This window comes from Moschus berezovskii, chromosome 9 (assembly GCF_049115385.1).
Source record: "Moschus berezovskii isolate FMDL1 chromosome 9, NW_MosBer_1.0, whole genome shotgun sequence".
NCBI classification, from domain to species: Eukaryota; Metazoa; Chordata; class Mammalia; order Artiodactyla; family Moschidae; genus Moschus; species Moschus berezovskii.
This window is the reverse complement of record NC_142468.1, coordinates 98,731,814-98,752,992: the sequence shown is the minus strand read 5'-3', so window position 1 is coordinate 98,752,992 and position 21,179 is coordinate 98,731,814. Positions and strand designations below refer to the sequence as shown.

At 41.0% G+C, this 21,179-nt stretch overlaps 1 protein-coding gene across 1 annotated transcript; it reads right to left on the bottom strand.

Annotated features, from left to right (window-relative positions):
- Nucleotides 1-1,507: 1,507 nt before the first annotated feature.
- Nucleotides 1,508-2,464, bottom strand: LOC129562934 (olfactory receptor 10G2). Its single transcript, XM_055436441.2, has one exon. It carries the CDS (start codon nt 2,462-2,464, stop codon nt 1,508-1,510), a length of 957 nt encoding a protein of 318 aa, XP_055292416.2.
- Between the last annotated feature and the right edge of the window lie 18,715 nt (nt 2,465-21,179).

Genomic DNA, 21,179 nt, shown 5'->3' with positions numbered 1-21,179 from the left:
GCTTTCTGTTTCTATGGATTTGCCTATTCTGAACACGTCGTATAAATGAAATCATGTAATATGTGGCCTTTTGTGTCTGGTCACTTTGACTTAGCATAGCATTTTCAAGTTTCATCAGTGTAATTGCATGTATCACTCCATTCCTTTTTGTGGCTGATTGCTATTCCATTTTATAGCTATACCATATTTTGTTTATCTTTTTATTAGTTGATGGACATTTTATTTGGTTACATATTTAGGCTGCTGTGAGCACTCATGTACAAGTTTTTCTTTGTATTTGTAAGCATATGGTTTCATTTCTTTTGGAATATACCTAGGAGTAGAATACGGAAATACTATGTTTAACATTTTGAACAATTGCCAAATTGTTTTTTAAATGGCTGTACCATTTTATATTGCCAAATTTCTCCACATCTAGACAACACTTGTCATTGTCTGTCTTTTTTATTGTAGCTGCCTTTGATAGTAAGTTGTATTAATCAGAGACTGGTGGGTATAAAACATATATATCAGAGATCATAGGAAATTCCTTTCTGGAATGTCTTAATATATAGTTTAAGATATGTTTGAGGCTTTCCTTTTTTACTCTTTTTTCTTCTTTTCTTCCTTCCTCTTTTTTCCATCTCTTTCTTCTTCTTGTGTTTCTCTTCTTTCAAGTCTCATCTGCTTTTAGTTTCTTTTAAATTTAATAACAAAACTTGCTCATATTAATGTTGAGTAGCACAGAGATGTACAAGAAATAAAATCCCCTTACTCCACTTTCCCATTGCAATCCCTAATGTAAACAATGGTGAAGTTCATCCTATATATGCCTACACTTTAAAGAAGTTATACATATATACATGTGACTGCTGCTGCTGCTGCTAAGTCACTTCAGTCGTGTCCGACTCTGTGCGACCCCATAGATGGCAGCCCACGAGGCTCCACCATCCCTGGGATTCTGCAGGCAAGAACACTGGAGTGGGTGACTAGTTAGGTATTAAAAGAGACTTCCTAAAGGTGGACAGAATTTAATGTCTTAACACGTGGGGAGAGTAAGGGACAGGAAAGAAATACAGATGACCCAGTATTTCTGGGTTGAAGTGCTTGGGGAATGTTAATGCCATGAATAAGCAAAGAAATACAGAATTTATAGCAGTCTAGGTTTAGGGGCAAAGAGGATGAACAAGGGGCTATGGTAGTATTATGTCTTATTTTTTCCTTTTCACATTTTCTGACATAATTTACCTCAAAGAAGTTGACAATCTATTTAACCTTTGAAAGACATTTTCTTATCTCACAAGGTAATCAAAAGGTGGTAGAAGAAGTGTATCCATTTATTTCCAAATAATGTAAAACCAATTTGACCAAGTTTAATGAAATAAAAAGATTATGAATTCAAAGAATTCCGAAGTTTCTTCTAAAGATAATTAAATTCAGTACAGTTTAGATCATGAACAGCTTTTGAACATCTGCCATATGCAGCAACTTCTGAAAAGAAAGATGTAGGTAGTCCCTGAGCCTCGAGTTACTTGTTTTCACTCCCAGCCCCTCTACCTGCCACTATTCTCTTCAGAGCAGACTTCACTTCCTGGTTCCTCAGTGTGTAAATGAGGGGGTTCAGTAATGGAGTGACAACAGTGTAAAATACAGCCACTGCCCCGTCCAGGGGACTCTTGGAGCCAGCCCGAAGGTAGATGAAAATACAGGGGACATAATAGACTGTGACCACGGTTAGGTGGGAGCCACAGGTGGAGAAGGCTCGGCGCCGCCCATCAGCAGTGTGTATCTGCAGGATGGCGTGGACTATGTTGGCATAGGAGAGCAGAATTAACACGAAGCAACTGGCGGCCACCACCCCAATGTCCACAAAAGTCACAAGCTCGTTGACAGCTATGTCTGCACAGGCCAGTCTCAATACTGCCGGGATGTCACAGATAAAGTAATCCACCTGATTGGGCCCACAGTAGGGCAGGCGGAACGTCAGGGTGGCCTGGATGGACCCGTGAATGGAGCCAGCCACCCAAGCTCCAGCCACAAGGGTGGTGCATAACCTCCCATTCATGAGCAGGGGGTAGCGCAGGGGCTGGCATATTGCCAGGTACCTGTCATAGGCCATCAGGGTGTAGAGGAAGCACTGAGTGCTGCCCAGGAAATGAAAGAAATACAGTTGAGCCACACAGCCACCAAACGGGATTCTCTTGCTGGAGGGAGTAAAATCCAATAGTAGCCGAGGAACGATGACGGAGGAGAGCCACATGTCCAGGAATGAGAGCACGCCCAGGAGAATGTACATGGGGCGAGTGTGGAGCTTTGGGTCAGCCCACACAGTGAGCAAAATGAGGAGGTTGCCCAGCTGAGTCAGGATGTAAATGATGAAAAAGACCAAGAAGAGGAGAATCCTCAGCCTCGGGGGGTGAGATAAGCCCAGGAGAATGAAATCTGTCACGACAGCGTCCAGGGATGTGTTTCTGGTCTCTCCCATGTTCTTCTGTAGTCTGCTGAGATGAATGATGAAGTCAAGCAAGGGAACTGTGACACAGAAATGTGATGGGAGAATGCTTTTTCCTGATGATTAATGACAGAGAGTTATGAGATAAACTGAATACTATTAGTTTTTTTTTCTAAAAGGACAGGTGGCATTGTCATTAGTCATTTTGGTTTACTTGATAAGATAAATCACCCACAGGCTGGTTAGTATTCTAGATGAATGCAAACTCTTATCTACTGAGTAGCATAATTTGGCAGATCAAGGAACGGGGGAACGTGTGAATGATAGGCAGTATCATTAACTCCAAGCAAAAGGCATGTTCACCAAAGAGGAGCTAAGGCTGAGACAGAGGAGTGTGGAATGCATACCCCAGAATTACCGCATCTACTTGTTCCTCCACTTACCATCATTGCCATGCCCCCTCTGTGTCCTCAGCTGAAATCGCATCTCTTCACTATAGTGTGCAAAAGCATTCGTTTTCTGGTGCTTGTTTGCCACTCCATCATACCCACTGTAATTCCTTCTTGATGTTCAGATGCACAGAATTCCTCAGTGCTGTCACAGTTCAATGCTCCAGCATGGGACATGTGCACCCACTGCCTCTCTGCCCCCTTCACCTACATAACGCCCACTTTTGTTTCAGGACTGTGTTTGGAGGGCCTCGTCTTCAAAAGGACTTTGCTGTTTCCCAAGGACCATGCTTACACTTTCAGAACACGAATCACATCATACTGCTGTTGTCTAAGTTGTCGAATGTCTCATCCATTAGTCACCCTCTCTAGTACAGTAAAAGTGATAATTATTTTCTGAATAGCTGATTGAATGAAAGTGAAAGAAAGTCACTCAGTCGTGTCTGACTCTTTGCGACCCTGTGGACTGTAGCCCACCAGGCTCCTCTATCCATGGAATTCTCCAGGCAAGAATGCTGGAGTGGGTTGCCATGCTCTTCTCCAGGATATCTTACCAACCCAGGGACCGAACTCAGGTCTCCTGCATTGCGGACAAATTCTTTACCATTTAAGCTACACAGGAAACTGATTGAATAAATGTTGCCAATTCCTACTGATATGACACAGTGTTTCTTTCTCTGACTCATGGGCCCACCCCCTGGCTGGCAAGGGACCATCTCATTCTGATGTATTCAGTTCAGTTCAGTCACTCAGTCGTGTCCGACTCTCCGCGACCCCATGAATCACAGCACGCCAGGCCTCCCTGTCCATCACCAACTCCCGGAGTACACCCAAACTCATGTCCACAGAGTCGGTGATGCCATCCAGCCATCTCATTCTCCGTCGTCCCCTTCTCCTCCCGCCCCCAACCTTTCCCAGCATCACAGTCTTTTCCAGTGAGTCAACTCGTCGCATGAGATGGCCAAAGTATTGCAGTTTCAGCTTTAGCATCAGTCCCTCCAATGAACATCCAGGAATGATCTCCTTTAGAATGGACTGGTTGGATCTCCTTGCAGTATAAGGGACTCTCAAGAGTCTTCTCCAACACCACAGTTCAAAAGCATTGATTCTTTGACGATCAGCTTTCTTCACAGTCCAACTCTCACATCCATACATGACCACGGGAAAAACCATTGCCTTGACTAGACGGACCTTGGTTGGCAAAGTAATGTCTCTGCTTTTTAGATGTATTATGGGTCTAGTTTTGTTATAAAAAACTCCAAAGACGTTTCACATTTTTTATTGCTTCAGGATATCATTTAGATTTATTGGTTGATTTATGTGGTTCATTGGTTTGGGAATGGATTTTTTTGGTAAAGTGTTTCAGAGGAATTCTTACTGTTTATTGTACAAGCTTTGATTAATGCAGGACTTAATCTTCAACTTGTACATATATATAGACTTACAGCTAGATCTTGGCCTAGATATATAGTTGACTTTTGAACAACATAAGGGTTAGGGGCACTGACCCCTGTGCAATTAAAAACTGAGTATTGAAAAGAGATGCAGATGTATAGAACAGTCTTTTGGACTCTGTGGGAAAGGGCGAGTGGGGGATGATTTGGGAGAATGGCATTGAAACATGTATATTACCATATGTGAAACGAATCACCAGTCCAGTTTCGATGCATGATACAGGATCCTCGGGGCTGGTGTCCTGGGATGAACCAGAGGGATGGGATGGGGAGGGAGGTGGGAAGGGGGTTCAGGATGGGGAACACATGTACACCCGGGGCAGATTCATGTCAATGTATGGCAAAACCAATACAATACTGTAAAGTAATTAGCCTCCAATTAAAATAAATAAATTTGTATTAAAAAAAATTGAGTACTGCTATCTCTGCCTCACAAACAAACTGATAGCCTGTGATAAATAATAATGGAAAAAGATATAAAAAAAGAATGTATATATATGTATGTATAACTGAATCATTTTGCTGTACAGAAAAATTTAACACAACATTGTAAATCAACCGTACTTCAATTAAAAAAACAACCCCCAAAACCCCACAAAGAAATTGGTAAGTGTGTTACCAAGAGGTGGGAAGCCTAAACACTTTGGATAGAGTCAGGACTGGACCTTTTGATTCCACATGTTGTGATCTCTAATGGAACAAACTTTTCATGACTTCCCTCTAACTTAATTCATTTAAATCTCTGTAAATTGAAAATACAGGTACTATATTGGAAAAAAATCCAGTTATAAGTGAATCTGCATAGCTCAAACCTGTGTAGTTCATGGGTCTATTATATGTTGCAGTTTACCATACAATAACTCTCTAGAGCCCTGAAAAGAATTTGAAGTACCTAATCCACAGGATAAGAAAAAACAGAGCGATGACATGTGTTTGTTTCATTCATTTTGTCAAATATTCTATTTGAAAGAGATTTTTTTTTCCCCCTACTAGGGTTTGAGTGCTATCATCTGTCATTTTGCAACAAAGTAAATTTATTATTTAAATGTCTATTTTCAAGAAACATTTTCAAGAAATTATATATCTCTAATATAATAGAGATTAATTATAAATTATGTGGGAGTATTAGTAGATTTAACCATTTATTCTCCGTCAGAAAAGTCATCAAAATATTTTATCCTGGTTATTTTCTAAAACAACATAATTCATATATTAACATTTAAGAGCTATTAATAGTAATAATGATACATAATAAACCTGGTTCTTCAGAAGCCATAGAAAATAGTAAGCATATCCTCTGCTTGCAAAAAAAGAAGAAACACTAGGTTTTTACTGCCTAAGTTTCAGGAAGACACTTTGAATTATTTGACAACTAAACGGAAGACTGTTTGGCTAGACTACAGTGAAGGGATAGAAAGAGCTGGATTAAGATTATGCTTAAAATGCAAATAATGAACCGAGGTAATTTTTTTTTGTCAATATATATGTGTAATACCAGTGTGCTTCCATTTAGACAAGCAATACATTCCTAAAATGTTTTATGAAAATCGATTGTATACCAAATCAGACAGAACTGTAGCACTGGGAGAATTGTTTGGAGGATTTCCATAACGCGCATTTATGTATAGTGAAAAAATTCTCCCTAATTTATGTGCTTTTCCAGTCTAATTTTTCCCATTTGTTGTGCATAAATCTGGTTCCACCTCTCCCAGATGCCCTGTTGGATGAAAGCTTTCTTTACCTCTATGTTCTGGGAGAGGATGGTGGCTTTGACTGGGGGTATGGTGTTCAGGGACTGCATAGGAGTACAATCTGTGATTCAGAGAGATGGGCAGAATAGATTTCCAGAAGGTGGATTTGGAAGAAACAGGTAATGTGTTTGATGAAGGATTAAATCTCTTGATGAGAGAAACAGTCTGCCCCCACCACTCCACCCTTCCCTGGTCCCTCTTTTGCAGTTTCATGTATCTTTTTGTTTTAGGTCCGCTCCTGTTCTTTAGCTATGGAAACTTAGTATATTTAAAGTAAAGGAATAGACAGACTTAAAGAATTTCAAAAAATTAAAAACAATTTTAGTTTAGCCAGTCAGGTAACAAACTAAAAATTTCCCAACTTTTAGACTTTTTGATGTTGTTAAAATCATGTGGTAAAATGGTCAGAAATGAAATATAAAGCACATAAAAATAGCAAAGTGTTAAAATTCGGTACAAAAAAACAGCTGAAAATAAGGGCCCAGTGATAGCAGAGAATAAACAATACATGCTTGAAAATCAATTATCCTGGAAACTCTAGGGAAAGGCTGTTGGGGGGTGGTAGTGAAAAAGCGGCACCGAGAAGGTAAGGACCAGGTTGGGGGAGAACAAGGGCACCTTCTAGAGAGCACTATGGACCCACAGGATCATGGGCTGGGCTGCTGTCTGAGCCTCCCATCCCTGCACTACCCAGCCCCAGATCAGGCCATTTTGTTGTGAGCATATCTCTTGCAGTAACCTTCCCGTTTAGAAAGACTTAGAGGAGAGCAGCCTTCCATCAAACTGTTTGAAACTTTGAATTTCTACAGCTAAATGTTGGGAGCTGGGCTATTGGGAGCAGTTATAAAGTCCTGAAGAGGGGGGATGAAGACTGGTCTAGTGTTGTGTTAGACACACCGGGATCAGAGGACTTCTGTATTTACCCACACCAAAACTGTTTCTGGAGAGTATATTCCCTTTCCTTCATTATCCATTCAGTAACTAAACATCTTGGTAGAGCAAGGGCAGAGTAGGGAAAATGGATTGGAGAAGGAAGTGGCAACCCACTCCAGTATTCCTGCAGGGAGAATCCCATGGACAGAGGAGCCTGGCGGGCTACAGTCCATGGGGTCCCAAAGAGTTGGATAAGACTTAGTGACCAAGCACACGAGGGGAAATGGATAGTTTGGGGTGGCCTAGACATATTTTATCTCTTTTCAGAAGAAGACGTTCTTGTCCTTCTGTTTGTGCTTGCGTGCTAAGTCGCTTCAATCACGTCCTATTCTTTTTGACTCTGTGGACTATAGCCCATCAGGCTCCTGTGTCCATGGGATTCTCCAGGCAAGAATACTGGAGTGGGTTGCCCTGCCCCCGTCTCTGGGATCTTCCACGCCCAGGGATCAAACCCACGTCTCCTGAATTGGAAGGGGGTTCTTTACCATTAGTGCCACCTGGGAAGCTTAAAAAGAATGAGCTTGCTTATAGAATGCTACTTTGTCATTGGAGAAAGGAAAGACTAAGAATCTGGCCTGTTTATGTTTGCATAATTATCAAAGAATTTTCTTCACAAAATCTATTACTTTATCACTGCCCAGCTGTTCTTTGTGACTGCCAGAGAGAGAGATAGAAAGATGCAGATGAGAGATGAGAGAAAGAGAAATGAAAATAAAATAGCGTTTTCTTTTGAACGACTTCTCAACCCAAAAAAGAAATTCCCTAAGTTTGGAAAGAAAGAACTTAATGCTAGTAGTCTGAAAAAAAGTTGAGGAAGAAGATGGGGAAAAGACACTGATTAACATTTTGGGAAAAATGACGAACTGTCTGAAGTTTCCATAGTTTGTGGCCTTATTCTGAAGGGAGCTGGTTTCAGGATTGCTTTCCCATCCTTGTAGACTCACATGTACAGAGCTGCAAAATCGCGGAGGAGGCTGGCTGTCCTTGAGTTGAATGGTCCAGCACATGGAGAGATGTCCTTCAGAGAATCAGTCTAGCCTATTGTAAAGGGCTCTCATATATGTGTTGGGAACCTTTAGGATTCTTTCAGGAGTTTTGCTAGGCAAATAAATATTTAGAATCTTTGAGAGCATTTGCCTTTCAGGGCTTGTTGATGAGTATGACTTCTATATCTCTTGAGTCATATTTTACATGGCTTTTCATCAGCTGTTGCCTCTTTCACTCTGAATAAAAGGAAAAAAAAAAACACAACACTATCAAGAGATTTGAAGAAATAGTCTAACCTCAGAGGAATTTACTACTCTAATGTGTTTCTGTAATGAGATTGTCCCTCCCCAAATCCTCATTATTTCGCTTTGAGGGAAGAGAGCAGGAAATGTTTCATGTAGACCTCCAGAAATGGGACTGTAGGGGATTACCTTGCCAGTATAGTTTTGGATGATTTCCAGTTTCTTAAGGGTGTTATGATCTCTGAGTTGATCACTTTCTCTCACCATATACCCATCAGGGAGCCTCCATCATTTCTTCTGGTTTCTCTTCACATGTGTCCTGATCATTGAAGGTCTCTTGACTCTCACTCTCCCCCTCCACTTAGCATCATATGACAGATTATATTTTACTCTTTTATTTGTCTATTGTTTGTCTCCACTCACTGGAACGTAGGCTCCATGAGAGGAGGGAGTTTTGCCCACCAAGGAGTCCCCAACACACACACATTGCCTGACACATAGTAAGTTCTCTATAAATACTTTTGAATGAATGAATGAGTAGGAGAAACTGTTACACATATTAAATGCTGTGGGCAGAAAAAAGCATTGCTTTCAAATGTGAACCCCAAATTTAAAGTTACCAGGGTTGATTTGGCCTCAAATTGATTCTCACATGCATGTGCAAGTCTAGGCAGCATATGCCAGTGTAAGCGGCTTTGGATGTTCATTTATTTATTTCACAAAAGAGTCCCTTGGGCTGCAAGGAGATCAAACCAGTCCATCTTAAAGGAAATCAACCCTGAATATTCATTGGAAGGACTGATGCTGAAGTTGAAGCTCCAATACTTTGGCCACCTGATGCCAAGAACTGACCCATTGGAAAAGACCCTGATGCTGGGAAAGACTGAAGGCAGGAGAAGGGGACAACAGAGGATGAGATGGTTGGATGGCATCACTGACTCGATGGACATGAGTTTGAGAAGTGTTGGTGATGGACAGGGAAGCCTGGTGTGCTGCAGTCCATGGGGTCGCAAAGAGTCAGACACGACTGAGCAACTGAACTGAATTGAACTGAATTTTAATCTGAGTAACGTTAGGAAGCTGGCTAAAAATGAAGAAATGAAGCTTGGAGTGTGATATAAGCTTCAGGAGCCTCCATTGTGAAACAACAAAGCTGGACAAAGACAGGATGATTTCTAAGATTCATTTAAATTGTTAAGTCATGGATGGAGGAGCCTGGTAGGCTGCAGTCCGTGGGGTCGCTAAGGGTCGGACACGACTGAGCGACTTCACTTTCACTTTTCACTTTCACACATTGGAGAAGGAAATGGCAACCCACTCCAGTGTTCTTGCCTGGAGAATCCCAGGGACGGGGGAGCCTGGTGGGCTTCCGTCTAGGGGGTCACACAGAGTCGGACACGACTGAAGCGACTTAGCAGTAGCAACCAAAGCTGCAGTGCTACCTCTGGCCACAAGATGACAGTGATGTCTTCTTTATTAAAACCAAGTGCCGTGTCTGCTACATGGAGTAAATGGAAATAAATCCAGAGGGCTCATGAGAGGTATACATTTCTTTAGCAAAGATACTGTATTATCTTTATATTAACTTGGGGTGCGTTCGCTTGGTAAAACTGTTCATTGAAGAGATAATTTCCTTTTGTGACAATTGGGAAGCAGTCTGAAATATGACTTTCCCTCTCCTTGTCTCCCTCCTCCCTCCCTCTTTTCTTCCTTCCTTCCGTCCATCCCTTCCTCCCTTTCCCTTCTAGCCTTCGTCTCTTTCTCCTTTTCTCTCGATTTATTTCAAGTTCTCACTTTATTGCTTAAAAATTACAGTCAAAACAGAAGCGTATAAGAACAGGTTAATATTCTCACCATTTCCTTTTAATCCCAACTTTCTGATGTAACTAAAGTGAAGAGTTTCCTTTGTTTTTCCATCTCTTCTTCTATGTTTATACATAGGTATAGATATCTTATATTTCTTTAGATCTTTAAAAAATATCTCACTGCCTGTATGTTGGGAGATAAATTTAGATGATAGAAAAACATGTCCATCTCTTCTGTGTTTTCACAAATACCACCACCATCAGCGCCACCACCACCACACACACACACTGTGTGTATAACCTGTCTCTAATCTCACTCCTATTTTTATTTTCTCTTGCTTTCAGAAAGACAAATTCTCAGTATTGTCAAATTGACCACTTCTGCCTTTACCTTTCTTCCTATTTGCCATCTCTGTTCTTTATACACAATTTTATTGTTTAATATTCACAAAATCACATGGATTAATACCTGTGGATTCATCAGTAGAAATGTTCATGTGAAGACACTCCTGAAAGGAAACCCACAGCTGCTCCCACGGAAGCTCAGTCCTTCAAGAAAGGAGCTCCGCCCACTGCGTTTTCTTCTGGGTTTTGCATCCAGATTGAGATTTCCTCCTTTAACCACAGGGAGGGAAGCTGCCTTCTTTTGGCTCCAGTGGCACAGGTGCGGTGGATGCAGTGACTGGTTTGTGGTGTCCTGCAACAGATGTGGAATTTTTTCCTTCTTTGTGTTTCCCTGACAGTAAGAGGTGAGTCTCAGATTATTAGCAAACATTGCCAGGAGCTTTCAGAATAATATTCCTCCAGATAAATGATGGCAACTCCTAACTTTTGTAATGAAAGTCTTTCCCCATGCTTATTAGTGGCGCTAACTGTCCCCATCCCCATCCGCACCCTTGTCCCATGTCTTTCTGCCAGCATTTGTTTCTACATAAGGAACTCCTCCGTCAAAGGCAGTGCTTTTTTGTGACCATGTGAGAACTATCCTCCTTAATAATGATGTGGTTTCCTGGAGTGCTACCCTGATAATGGTCATGGATCTTCTCATAGGCTCTTCAGGAAAAGGCGTTGAGCAGCCCACTGAGCTGATGGCTATGGAAGGAGCCTCTGCCCAGATCAACTGCACCTACCAGACATCTGGGTTCAATGGACTGTTCTGGTACCAGCAACATGATGGTGGAGCACCCGTGTTTCTCTCTTACAATGTTCTGGATGGTTTGGAGACGAGAGGTCGTTTTTCTTCATTCCTTAGACACTCTGATGCACACAGTTACCTCCTCCTGAAGGAACTCCACATGAAAGACTTTGCCTCTTACCTCTGTGCTGTGATAGACACGGTGACTGTGAGGTCTTTTCAGCTGCTCCAAAACTCAGAGGCAACCACACCAGTGAGAAATTATATTTCCTGAGTGTACGCTTGCTATAAGTTGAGAGCAGGGGACTTTGCAACCAGACTACCTGGGTTTGAATTTGCTGCATTCCATCTGGGTAGTCTTCAGCAAGTCAATTTATCTTTCTTTAATTCAGTTTATCCGATTTTATCCATAAAGAAAGCTGAGTGCAAAGAATTGATGCTTTTGAACTGTAGTGTTGGAGAAGACTCTTGACAGTCTCTTGGACTGCAATCAAAACAATCAATCCTAAAGGAAAGTGAAAGTGAAATTGAAGTCGCTTAGTCATGTCCGACTCTTTGCGACCCCGTGGACTGTAGCCCACCAGGCTCCTCCGTCCATGGGATTCTCCAGGCAAGAATACTGGAGTGGCAAAATGGATTAAAGATCTAAACGTAAGACCAGAAACTATAAACCTCCTAGAGGAGAACATAGGCAAAACACTCTCTGACATAAATCACAGCAGGATCCTCCATGACCCACCTCCCAGAATATTGGAAATAAAAGCAAAAATAAACAAATGGGACCTAATTAAAATTAAAAGCTCTGCACAACATAAGAAACAATAAGCAAGGTGAAAAGACAGCCTTCAGAATAGGAGAAAGTAATAGCAAATGAAGCAACTGACAAAGAATTAATCTCAAAAATATACAAGCAACTCCTGCAGCTCAATTCCAGAAAAATAAATGACCCAATCAAAAAATGGGCCAAAGAATTAAACAGACATTTCTCCAAAGAAGATATGAAGATGGCTAACAAACACATGAAAAGATGCTCAACATCACTCATAATCAGAGAAATGCAAATCAAAACCACAATGAGGTACCATCTCACACTGGTCAGAATAGCTGCTATCCAAAAGTCTACAAGCAATAAGTGCTGGAGAGGGTGTGGAGGAAAGGGAACCCTCTTACACTGTTGGTGGGAATACAAACTAGTACAGCCACTATGGAGAACAGTGTGGAGATTCCTTAAAAAACTGGAAATAGAACTGCCATATGACCCAGCAATCGCACTCCTGGGCATACACACCGAGGAAACCAGAATTGAAAGAGACACATGTACTCCAATGTTCATCACAGTACTTTTTATAATAGTCAGGACATGGACACAACCTAGATGTCCATCTGCAGACGAATGGATAAGAAAGCTGTGACATATACACAATGGAATATTACTCTGCCATTAAAAAGAATACATTTGAATCAGTTCTAATGAGGTGGATGAAACTGGAGCCAAATATACAGAGTGAAGTAAGCCAGAAAGAAAAACATCAATACAGTATCAGTACGCATATATATGGGATTTAGAAAGATGGTAATGATAACCCTGTATGTAAGACAGCAAAAGAGACACAGATGTATAGAACAGTCTTTTAGACTCTGTGGGAGAGGGTGAGGGTGGGATGATTTGGGAGAATGGCATTGAAACATGTATATTATCATATGTGAAACGAATCACCAGTCCAGGTTCGATGCATGAGACAGGATGCTCGGGGCTGGTGCACTGGGATGACCCAGAGGGATGATATGGGGAGGGAGGTGGGAGGGGGGTTCAAGATGGGGAACACATGTACACCTGGGGCAGATTCATGTCAATATATGGCAAAACCAATACAATATTGTAAAGTAATTAGCCTCCAATTAAAATAAAAAAAATACTTGAATGGGTTGCCATTTCCTTCTCCAGGGGATCTTCCTAACCCAGGGATCGAACCCAGGTCTCCCTCATTGCAGGCAGATGCCTTAACCTCTGAGCCACCAGAAAATCAGTCCTGAGTATTCATTGGAAGGACTGGTGCTGAAGCTGAAGCACAAATATTTGGCCACCTGGTGTGAAGAACTGACTCATTGAAAAAGACCCTGGTGCTGGGAAAGGTTGAAGGCAGGAGGAGAAGGGGACGACAGAGGATGAGATGGTTGAACAGCATCACCGACTCGATGGACATGAGTTTGAGTAAGCTCCAGGAGTTGGTGATGTTCAGGGAAGCCTGGCGTGCTGCAGTCCCTGGGGTCTCAAAGTGTTGGACATGACTGAGTGACTGAACTAAACTGACTGATCCATTTATAAAATAAAAATAATAGTATCTGCCAAATGGGTGGGTGTGAGTTATACACACACATAGAACAGAACAGTGCTGGCAATAGTGAGCTCTGTATGCTGTTGCTGCTGCTAAGTCACTTCAGTCGTGTCCGACTCTGTGTGACCCCATAGACGGAAGCCCACCAGGCTCCCCCTTCCCTGGGATTCTCCAGGCAAGAAGTTAGTTATTTAACTTCTAGTCTTAAACTTTCACTAAGTCTCACAAGGCCAGAGTTCTGGGACTGCATCTCAGTATTTATGTATCCTCGGTTTGTAGAAGTTGAAATCCTGACAACTATTTGCATATTGTGGATTGAAGGGTGAAAGATGGAGTTTGTAAATGGGGAAGGTTCTCTGTTCTGAAGAGATCACTGGGTGATACTCATTCTCTCTGGGGAGACCCCAAAATTTAGAGGTCCAAATGCAAATGCTTCAAAATGAGATGTTAAGTATCCTGATGAGCTTTGTACAGCTATCTTCATGTGTGTGTCCCTGAGAAGTTAATGTGATCTTAATGTATTTTGGGAGTTTATAAAACAGGATGGAAATGAGGTTCAGGGCTTTGAACTTGAGGAATATGGACTTGAGTATCTATAGAAGATGAGAAAGAAAAGTTAGCACAAACGAAATGGTATATAATTCAGGGTGAGGAAGGAGCCAATAGGGGGGGCCCATTGCATGGCATTGTCAGTGGGTATGAAGTAAAAATCTGTAGTCAGTTTAAAGATTTTCCTTTCCTACTTTTAAATTTTCAAAGCTTTGTTAAATGTTACAGCTTACTGTCAGCTAGGTTTAGAAAATAAATGACTATTTTTGTGGCTTTGTCCCTAAATGAGATAAAATTGATCAGGGCTTAGAAGTTCAAATTGTAGGTTATTCAGATATCAGAAGTTAGGGCCATCCCAATTTTTATTTATTTATTTATTTTTATTATTATTATTTTTTATTGGAGGCAAATTACTTTACATTAATATATTGGTTGATTTTGCCATACATTGACACGAATCCGTCCCGTGTGTACATGTGTTCCCTTTCTTGAACCCCCCTCCCACCTCCCTCTTCCCCATATCCTCCCTCCAGTTCATCCCCGTGAACCAGCCCCAAGCATCCTGTATCATGCGTCGAACCTGGACTAGTGCTTCATTTCACATATGATAATATACATGCTACAATGCCATTCTCCCCAATCATCCCACCTTCACCCTCTCCCACAGAGTCCCAAAGACTGTTCTATACACCTATGTCTCTTTTGTTGTCTCGTATACAGGGTTAAGGTTACCATCTTTCTAAATTCCATATATATGCGTTAGTATACTGTATCGATGTTTTTCTTTCTGGCTTACTTCACTCTGTATAATAGGCTCCAATTTCATCCACCTCATTAGAACTGACTCAAATGCATTCTTTTTGATGGCTGAAAAATACTCCATTGTGTATATGTACCAAAGCTTTCTTATCCATTCGTCTGCAGGTTGCTTTCATGTCCTGGCTATTATAAACAGTGCTGCAATGAACATTGGAGTACATGTGTTTCTTTCAGTTCTGGTTTCCTCGGTGTGTATGCCCAGGAGTGCGATTGCTGGATCATATGGCAGTTCTATTTCCAGTTTTTTAAGGAATCTCCACACTGTTCTCCATAGTGGCTGTACTAGTTTGCACTCCCACCAACAGTGTAAGAGGGTTCCCTTTTCTCCACACCCTCTCCAGCATTTATTGCATGTAGACTTTTGGATAGCAGCCATTCTGACTGGTGTGAAATGGTATATCATTGTGGTTTTGATTTGCATTTCTCTGATTATGAGTGACGTTGAGCATCTTTTCATGTTTGTTAGCCATCTTTATGTCTTCTTTGGAGAAATGTCTGTTTAATTCTTTGGCCCATTTTTTGATTGGGTCGTTTATTTTTCTGGAATTGAGCTGCAGGAGCTGCTTGTATATTTTTGAGATTAATTCTTTGTCAGTTGCTTCATTTGCTATTACTTTCTCCCATTCTGAAGGCTGTCTTTTCACCTTGCTTATAGTTTCCTTTGCTGTGCAGAAGCTTTTGATTTTAATTAGGTCCCATTTATTTATTTTTGCTTTTATTTCCAGTATTCTGGGAGGTGGGTCTTGGAGGATCCTGCTGTGATTTATGTCAGAGAGTGTTTTGCCTACGTTCTCCTCTAGGAGTTTTATAGTTTCTGGTCTTACATTTAGCTCTCTAATCCATTTTGAGTTTATTTTTGTGTGTGGTATTAGGAAGTGTTCTAGTTTCATTCTTTTACAAGTGGCTGACCAGTTTTCCCAGCGCCACTTGTTAAAGAGACTGTCTTTACTCCATTTTATATTCTTGCCTCCTTTGTCAAAGATAAGGTGTCCATAGGTGCGAGGATTTATCTCTGGGCTTTCTATTTTGTTCCATTGACCTATATTTCTGTCTTTATGCCAGTACCATACTGTCTTGATGACTGTGGCTTTGTAGTAGAGCCTGAAGTCCGGCAGGTTAATTCCCCCAGTTCCATTCTTCTTCCTCAAGATTGCTTTGGCTATTCGAGGCTTTTTGTATTTCTATACAAATTGTGAGATTATTTGTTCTCCGTTCCATTCCATTCAGTCGCTTAGTCATGTCCGACTCTTTGCGACCCCGTGGATTGTAGCCTACCAGGCTTCTCCGTCCATGGGATTCTCCAGGCAAGAATACTGGAGTGGGTTACCATTTCCTTCTCCAATTATTTGTTCTAGTTCTGTGAAAAAATATCGTTGGTAGCTTGATAGGAATTGCATTGAATGTATAAATTATTTTGGGGAGTATACTCATTTTTACAATATTTATTCTTCCAATCCACGAACATGATATATTTCTCCATCTATTAGAGTCCTCTTTGATTACTTTCACTAGTGTTTTATAGTTTTCTATGTACAAGTCTTTTGTTTCCTTAGGTAGATATATTCCTAAGTATTTAATTCTTTTCGTTGCAACAGTGAATGGAATAGTTTCCTTAATTTCTCTTTCTATTTTCTCATTATTAGTGTATAGGAATGCAAGGGATTTCTGTGTGTTGATTTTATATCCTGCAACGTTACTGTAATCATTGATTAGCTCTAGTAGTTTTTTGGTAGAGTCTTTAGGGTTTTCTGTAGAGGATCATGTCATCAGCGAACAGTCAAAGTTTTACTTCTTCTTTTCCAATTTGTATTCCTTTTATGTCTTTTTCTGCTCTGATTGCTGTAGCCAAAACTTCCAGCACTATGTTGAATAGTAATGGTGAGAGTGGGTACCCTTGTCTTGTTCCTGACTTTAGGGGAAATGCTTTCAGTTTTTCACCATTGAGGATAATGTTTGCTGTGGGTTTGTCATATATAGCTTTTATTATGTTGCGATATGTCCCTTCTATTCCCACTTTCTGGAGGGTTTTTATCATAAATGGATGTTGAATTTTGTTGAAGGCTTTCTCTGCATCTATTGAGATAATCATATGAGGGCCATCCCAATTTAAAATAAGGTATAGTTAGTCATGGCTTCCCTACTGGCTCAGATGGTAAAGAATCTGCCTGCAATGCAGGAGACCCAGATTTGATCCCTGGGTTGGGAAGATCCCCTGGAGAAAAGAATGTCAACCCACTCTAGTATTCTTGTGTGAAGGATTCCATGGACAGAGGAGCCTGGTGGGCTACAGTCCATAGGTTGCAAAGAGTTGCACATGACTGAGCAACTAACAATCACTCACTCACTCATAGTTAGTCATGGACTTCCCAGGTGGCTCAATGGTAAAGATTATGCCTGCAGTGGAGGAGACATGAGTTTGATCTCTGGGTTGGGAAGATCCCCTGGAGAAGGAAATGGCAATACATTCCAGTAATCTTGCCTGGGAAATCCCAAGGACAGAGGAGCCTGGTGGGCTACAGTCCACATGGTCACAAAAGAGTTAGATATGGCTTAGCGACTCAACAACAACAATAGTCAGTCATATGTTACACCGTTTGAAATAAAAGATTAAACAAAATTCCCTTTGGGTGAGGTAAGGATGTGTTTTCATTCTAATTTATAAAATGGAACTTTTGAGATGGACATGTTAGAAAGTAATATAAATTATGAATCAAGGCCATTAAAATGTTTGTATTCCTTTTACATGATAATTCCATTTTTGAGTTCTCACTTAAAGATAGGCAGGCTAGAAATGAGGTTTACGGGCTTTGGACTTTGGGGATGTGGAGGGTTTATATAGCAGCGCTTTCCATTAGAGCAAAATATGGGCAACAGTCAAGTGATTTAGGATCAATGGGCTATTTTAAAGTTGCACTGGTTTCTATTGCTATATAACACATTACCACAACATTCATATATTTGCTGATAGTTCCGTAGGTCAGAAATCCAGGCAGTTTCAACTGATTCTATGCTTGAAAGTGAAAGTCACTCAGTCATGTATGACTCTTTGTGACCCCATGGATTATACAGTCCAAGGAATTCTCCAGGCCAGAATACTGGAATGGGTAGCCTTTCCCTTCTTCAGGGGATCTTCCCAACCCAGGGATCGAACCCAGGTCTCCCGCATTGCAGGAAGATTCTTTACCAGCTGAGCCACCAGGGAAGCCTAAGAATACTGGAGTGGGTAGCCTATCCCTTCTCCAGTGGAACTTTCTGACCCAGGAATTGGACCGGGGTCTCCTGCATTGCAGGTGGATTCTTTACCAACTGAGATATGCATAGGATACCATAAGACTGAAGTCAAGTTGTTGACAGCCTGAGTTCTTATCTGAGTTCAGGGCCTTCTTCAAAGTTCATTTCTGTTGTCAGAATTCTGTTCCTTGCTCTTGTAGGAATGAGATCTCCTTTTCCTTACTGTCTGTTGGTGGGGAAATCTTCAGCTCCTTAAGCTCACTTGCATTTCTTCTCACACAATCCATTCCATTTTCAAACCAGCAATAGCATTTCAAGTTCTTCTTATACTGAGCTTCTTATTTTATATTCTGCCTTTCTTATCTGCCACCAGAGAAAGTTAATGCGCTTTAAAGGTCTCATGTAATTAGGTTAGGCTTGCCTAGATATCTCCCCCTTGTAAGGTGAGCTGTGGTATTTAACACAACACAGTCATCACAAGTGATATTTTCTCACTTTCAAGGTTCTGGAGATTAGAGCATGGAAACTTGGTGACATTGTTTGAAATTCTACCTACCTCAGAGTCAGTAAAAGATAGTTCTAGAAACTGCATTAAAAACTTTAAGCTGTTTATGATACAATAATGAATCAAGTAAAGTATATAGTTAAATACATAGAATAATTATAGCTGTGTAAAAACCAATAGACATAGAACAAAGATGGGAAAGAATACCCTCTCTCCAGTTTGTCCCTCACCTAAAGTCTTAGTGTATATGTTTTCTTCTCTCTCTCTTTCTTTGTGATCTATATATATTTTTAAAGAGCTTAAACAAGAGTTATGTAGGACGAATTTTGACCTTGCTGCCGCAGTTGGTTCTAAGACCATAATTGTTATCAATCATCTTTTTCAATCACTCATTCTAGATTCCCCCACACTCTCACTCAGCATTCCTGCTTGTCTGGGTTTCTTGCTCAATGAATGACCCAGACCTTCCTCTCTGAGGGGTCTAAGCTCTTGGTTACCTTAACTTTGTCCGGGCTTGGTTAAAATTATGGCCTGCACACTCTTCTCACCAGATGTGGAAACACCGAGGTATGTTCCAGCGAACCTCTAGGTTCATTCATACTTCTGGGTCCCCATTACAAAGTGGGTAACCCTATCTTCTGTGCTCATATAACATTTCTCTGTGATAATAGTCTATTTCTGCCGGTATAGTTTTGCCATGTTTGGGAGGTTTTCAGCGATTATTTCTTTGAATACTTTCTTCAAGCCCAGCGATGAGCTGAGCCCCCACTCTTTCATGATCTTTCCCCTGCCTCTTCCCTCTCCTCCTTCTTCTGGGATTCCAATGGTATGCGTGTTAAACGGTTTGTTATTGTCCCATAAGTTTTTGAGACGCTTCATTTTTTTCTCCAGTCTCTTCCCTTGCTGTTGTTCAGACTGGATAAATTCTATTGATCTGTTCTCAAGTTCAGATATTCTATCCCTTGTCATCTCCATGTTCCTACTGAACCCATTTAAGAGCTTTGAACTTCAGTTATTGAATCCCTCAGTTCTTTAATTTGTGCTTAGTTCTTTTTGTAACTTTATTTTTGCTAAGGTTTTCTGTTTTATTTTCCCATTTGTTTCAAGGGAATTTATAGTTGTCTGTGGAAGAATTTTATGATAGCTGTTTTAAAATCTTTGTCCAAAATTTTAACATCTGATTCATTTTGGTGTTCACATTGATTGTCTTTTCTCACTCACATTACAGACTGGACTAATTGTCCAGTCAGCCCTGAAATAAAAAGTAAGCCAAGAGAATCTGTCTTCCTCCTCACTTTAATTTCCTCCTTTTTTCCTCTGATTCGCTGTCAGGTAACAAACTCCTACTGTGATACCAGGTGCTAGGAGCAATTTTGTGTTGTATTTTGGTCACAGTATGTATCACACTGGTTTATAAATGTGGCAGATACTGCCTGTAAATGAGTTTCTTGTTTAATGTAAAGGATTTTTGTTTCCAGTATCATACTCTATGAAATATTACTCAACTTTGAAAAGAAATAGGAAACTTCAGATTTCAATCACAGATCAGTACTGGAAAGGAATTTTAAGTAAGTATGTGAGTTATATATTGGAAGATCTGGATACTCCTCCTCATAGCTTGTGAGACCAATATTCTTGCCTGGAGAATCCCCATGGATAGAGGAGCCTGGTGGGCTGCAGTCCATGGGTTTGCAAAGAGCTGGACATGACTGTGTGACTAAGCACAGCATAGAGGTAACTGAATGTGGTGGCACCAACCTTGAGGTGGCTGTTGACCTTGGACTCATCTCTTTGATTTTCCTTCACCTTTTTTTTTGCTCTCTTTTCTATGCTGTCTTTGGTGAGGAGGGTCCCTAAGAAATCATAATCTACAACTCCAATGTGTATTCTGTCTCACTGCTGTTAAAAAACAAAATTTAAGTGTAAGTTTAAAGATCAAATTGGCTTTATTCAATGATTCATGATTCAGGCAGCATCCCACCTAGTGAATAAAAATCTGCTGAAAACGAAAGATTTTTGTAGACAGAAGGGGGCAGGCAAGGGAAAAAAGTAGATTGCCTAATCTTTCTTTGGGGGATGGAAGGGGTCTCTCAGGCAGGATTACCTCATTACCACTGACCAGGAGATTCCATACTGACCAGTTAAGATCACATTCCTGCGGAAGACTGAAACTACAGTTTGGTTTGGTATTAAGTTTTGGCTTGGTGGGGTGGGCTTAGCACAAGTGACTCCATTTTGGGTCTGATGTTTCTTTTAAAACATTAGGCTACCTTGATCTCCTATCTCCTGGGTATCAGCACACTCCCCTGTTTTTCCTGCACCAGAGGGTTAGAAGACTGTGGCTGTTGCTCATGGGGTCTCCATGTGGCCTGAGGTTGGGCTGGCACTGTTGGGCCTGGTCTTCTGGACCATGCTCCTATGCCTTGGTCCTTTCCCTTTTCTTCTGTTTTGGTAATTCTGGTAACTATGTGGGTAGCATCTATAATGGTTACAGTTTGCTGCATGTTTACTGCTTTGCACTGAAACTCCAGTAAGGCCTGTAACGTTTGCTG